The sequence below is a fragment of the Poecilia reticulata genome, linkage group LG8 (genome assembly GCF_000633615.1).
Source record: "Poecilia reticulata strain Guanapo linkage group LG8, Guppy_female_1.0+MT, whole genome shotgun sequence".
Taxonomy (NCBI): Eukaryota; Metazoa; Chordata; class Actinopteri; order Cyprinodontiformes; family Poeciliidae; genus Poecilia; species Poecilia reticulata.
In genome coordinates, this window is record NC_024338.1 from 944911 (window position 1) to 947143 (window position 2233).

Genomic DNA, 2233 nt, shown 5'->3' on the forward strand with positions numbered 1-2233 from the left:
TTGAAGAACCATTGTGCCTATCACCCCCAAAGTGCAGGCTTGGTTGAAAGAACAAATGGAACTATAAAGAGCAGATTAAGAAAATGTATGGAAGAAACAGGAAGACCATGGCCTGTATGTTTGGATTTAGTAAAATTGTATATGAGAATAACTTCCAACATAGATGGGTTAACACCTTTTGAAATCATTCATGGCAGATCTTACAGATTACMTCTTTTTGGAAAAGATTTGGACAAAGCTGATGAAGAACAGACATTGGCTGATTACATGATAAAAATGTTAAACGACAAAGAACTGTTAAAAGCAAATTTACTGCCGTCTGATTCTCTTCCTTCACAGGAGGATCCACAAATCAAACCAGGAGACTRGGTCTACATAAAGGTTATCAAAAGAAAGAACTGGGCCAGTCCTCGATGGGAAGGACCCTACCAGGTTCTGTTGATGACACCAACAGCTGTTAAGATCGCAGAAAGACCTTCCTGGATTCACCTGAGCCACTGTAAGCTGCAGAGAGTGCTGGAGCCTTAARGGTGAGATCAAAGTCCAAAGTCTGATTACAAAGGGGTTACACTGTATAGAGGTGTTTCGTCTCAACTTCAGTGAAGAAAGGACTCTCACCCCTTAGAACAGGTGCCTCCAGTGTCCCTGTAACCTAGCAACAATGGGAGCCTTCATTGGGTGGGTTCTCTGTTGTGCTGTGGTCTCTGTGTGCTACACTCTACAACTCCACCATGATGACTTCACTACTTGGTTGCAAAACCTAGATGAACACCAGGATGGCGGTGGTAACCTGTGGGTAGCCTACCTACATTACCTAGCACAAAATTCCACCGGAGAGGCAGGGTGCTACGTTTGTTCCAGACTTCCACTTAGCTCACACCAGCCTACTCTGACCTATGAACCAATGACRGCAGAGGAAGCGGAGTGTTTCCAGAGTCGATCTTTAGGGGGTAAGAACACTGCCCTCAGATACTCATCTACTAATCCCTCTGATATTGTTGAAGTTCACTCCGCCCAGTGTGACAGATTTCCTGCAGTCCTGAAGTGGGAGGGAAACACAKCTCCCCGTACTTTTTGGACTGAACGCCGACCCGATATGAAACATCCTTGCTGCTGGACTCAAGRATCGGTTGTTAGCGGTACAAAACTCGGTAACACCTCCTCCTGCAGCAACACCTTCCTGATGTCACGTATCGGTCCGAGTAATATCGCCGTGCCTCGATTCTCGACTCCTGGAGCAATGTGGCTCTGTGGTCATAAACTATATGACTTTCTACCAGGAGAATTTCAGGGTCGCTGTGCACCTGTGTGGGTGTCAGACGGAACCACTATCATCAGTCGTCGACCAGCTTCATCATCATCGGGTAAACGGAAACGTGAAGTATTGAACTTTAAGCCTCATGACTCAGTCTGGGGGACTGACGTTCCTCCAGAACACAAACACTGGACTGATGGACAAAAGGTTACTCTTGCTTTGTTTCCATGGATAGGTGTGGCAAAGAACATTCTGCGTTTGGAAACGCTCTCTTACAGATTTCATGCATTTGTGAACATCACAATGGACATTGTTAAAGGACAACAGAAGGAATTGGCAGCCATTAGGACAATGGTACTGCAAAACAGAATGGTATTAGATATGCTGACAGCCTCTCAAGGTGGAGTTTGTACATTAATTGGTAAAACTTGTTGTATTTACATACCTGGTGACAATGATACGCATATTAATGAAGCCTTACAGTCTTTGAAAAACCTCCAACAGGCAGTCAAAGCTGATGAAGTTGWTAATAGTCAATCCTGGTTGAGTTGGTTCACCACTGGGTCSTGGTGGCAAATGTYGCTCAAGATTTTTGCTYCTTTTCTGTTAATTTTTGTTCTCTTTTTGATTTTTATGACTTGTATTTTGCCATGTACGAAGGCTCTTATCCACAAGGCTGTGGTGGGACTTCTGCTTCAGGCCCATGTTGTGAATTTGAATCTTGTCCAGAAACTTGAACAAAACACATTGCTGTAATTCTTTATGATGCATTTCACTTAAAGTTTTGTACAGCAAAATCAGTGTGGTGCTGATGCTTGATTTGCAGTTTTGTTGTTTCCTCAGGTTCTGTTTGTAGTTTTTCTTAGTTTTATGTTTTGMTTTCCGTTTTGTCCCTTACGGGTTCTTCTGGTCTTCATTTACTGGATTGTGTATTTAGGACATAAAATGTTGAACAGGGGGGAATGTTGGGTAAAATTA

At 43.3% G+C, this 2233-nt stretch overlaps 1 protein-coding gene across 2 annotated transcripts; it reads left to right on the plus strand.

Annotated features, from left to right (window-relative positions):
- Nucleotides 1-635: 635 nt before the first annotated feature.
- Nucleotides 636-2233, plus strand: LOC103468142 (uncharacterized). Of its 2 annotated transcripts, none has more exons than XM_017306207.1 (2): nt 636-1692; nt 2189-2233. In XM_017306207.1, exons 1-2 carry the CDS (start codon nt 662-664, stop codon nt 2190-2192), a joined length of 1035 nt encoding a protein of 344 aa, XP_017161696.1. In that variant the 5' UTR covers nt 636-661; the 3' UTR covers nt 2193-2233. The 2 variants fall into 2 exon arrangements, with proteins under 2 accessions (XP_017161696.1, XP_017161697.1); XM_017306208.1 differs by lacking the exon at nt 2189-2233 and adding an exon at nt 1969-2048 and having other exon boundaries at nt 636-1573.